The following is a 1400-nucleotide window of genomic DNA, read 5'->3' as shown; positions in this document are numbered from 1 at the left end:
CAGATACTCGGAGCCTCCTGAAGATGGGGCGACCTTCTTTGCCAAACCTTCTACTTCACCTCCTTCCAGGGCAGTTTATAATTCTCCGCCCTTTTAGGTACTTAATGGTAAATATATCGGATCCCCTAGCTGCCAACAAACGTTTGAAAGGGGTAGCTGCTGCTGCTGCCAAGTCGCTTCAGTCGTGTCCGACTCTGTGCGACCCCATAGACGGCAGCCCACCAGGCTCCCCCATCCCTGGGATTCTCCAGGAAAGAACACTGGAGTGGGTTGCCATTTCCTTCTCCAATGCATGAAAGTGAAAAGGGAAAGGGAAGTCGCTCAGTCATGTCCGACTCTGTGTGACCCCATGGACTGCAGCCTACCAGGCTCCTCCGTCCAAGGGATTTTCCAGGCAAGAGTACTGGAGTGGGGTGCCATCGCCTTCTCCGTGAAAGGGGTAGAGGTGCCATCAAAGGCCCCATTTCCAGCATTAGTTCTGTCAGCATTTTTCTTCTACTTGGGCCTGAGGAGACACTGGAGAACAGTGCAAGCCCGGGTGCACGCCCACATAGACCTAGTGTCGGATAGCTTCCTCAGCTCACAAAATGACTCTCTCTCCGGCAGCATTATATGCACGCAACGGTTTTTAAGTGTTTCTCTCATACCACAAGACCACCACTGGACACCAGCCTCAGCTACAAGCAGCCCTTGAGGTGAACACCACCAGGCCTTGGCCGAACGGGAAGAGGCGGGACATCCGCCCCGTCCTAGCCACTTCCGGAAGTGACGTAGGACTGTCAACATGCAAGATGGCGGCCCATCACCGGCAGAACACGGCAGGGCGGAGGAAAGTGCAGGTAGGGAAGGCCAGCTCCTTGACCTCCCGGGCGTGGCTGGCAGCCCTGGTCCCACATCCAGCAAGCAGATGCCTCGGGCCGCGGTCGGCCAGGGTAGCGGCTTGGGGCAAGCAGGACGGGGCATGGCTGGCGGCAAGGGGTGGGGCCGCGGCGCTAACGGCTTGAAGAAGGGGCGGGGGGCGGCCGGCTGGACCCGCGGAGGCCCAGTCCCTGGACCCGTGGACGCGCAGTTGGGAGCTCGGTGTTGTAGGTCATCCGCTGTCTCGTAGGCTAGTGCTTGCGGTGTCGGGCTGGGCTTGTTCCCCGCCCACCTGCCTCCCCCTTCCCTCGTCGGTCTCCCAAGCCCTGTGCCCAGCGGCGTCGGAGCGGAGGCCTTCGGACTGTTGCCCGCCGGACGGGCAGCTGAGTGAGTGGGCCCGTGCGGGGGCGTGGCATGGCTGCTGAGCCCTGCCGGGTTTTTGAGGAGGTTCTGCACTTGGGAACCCCCAGCCGCCTTTTATGCGTGAGCCTTCTCCCCCGCGAGATGGAAACGACGTGGGAGTGTGCCGGTGTTTGTGGGAG

General features: G+C 60.6%; 1 protein-coding gene across 1 annotated transcript in view; it reads left to right on the top strand.

Annotated features, from left to right (window-relative positions):
* The first annotated feature begins 771 nt into the window (after positions 1-771).
* WDR48 (WD repeat domain 48) overlaps positions 772-1400 on the top strand; it is a 52601-nt gene continuing 51972 nt past the window's right edge. The window contains exon 1 of the mRNA XM_010835497.1: positions 772-839. Coding sequence (XP_010833799.1) covers positions 792-839 — 48 coding nt within the window. The 5' untranslated portion in view covers positions 772-791. The remainder of the gene's footprint in view (positions 840-1400) is intronic.

Source organism: Bison bison, unplaced genomic scaffold (genome assembly GCF_000754665.1).
Source record: "Bison bison bison isolate TAMUID 2011002044 unplaced genomic scaffold, Bison_UMD1.0 scf7180017864043, whole genome shotgun sequence".
NCBI lineage: Eukaryota > Metazoa > Chordata > Mammalia > Artiodactyla > Bovidae > Bison > Bison bison.
Note: the sequence above shows the minus strand (reverse complement) of the source record. Positions and strands in the feature narration are given on the sequence as shown.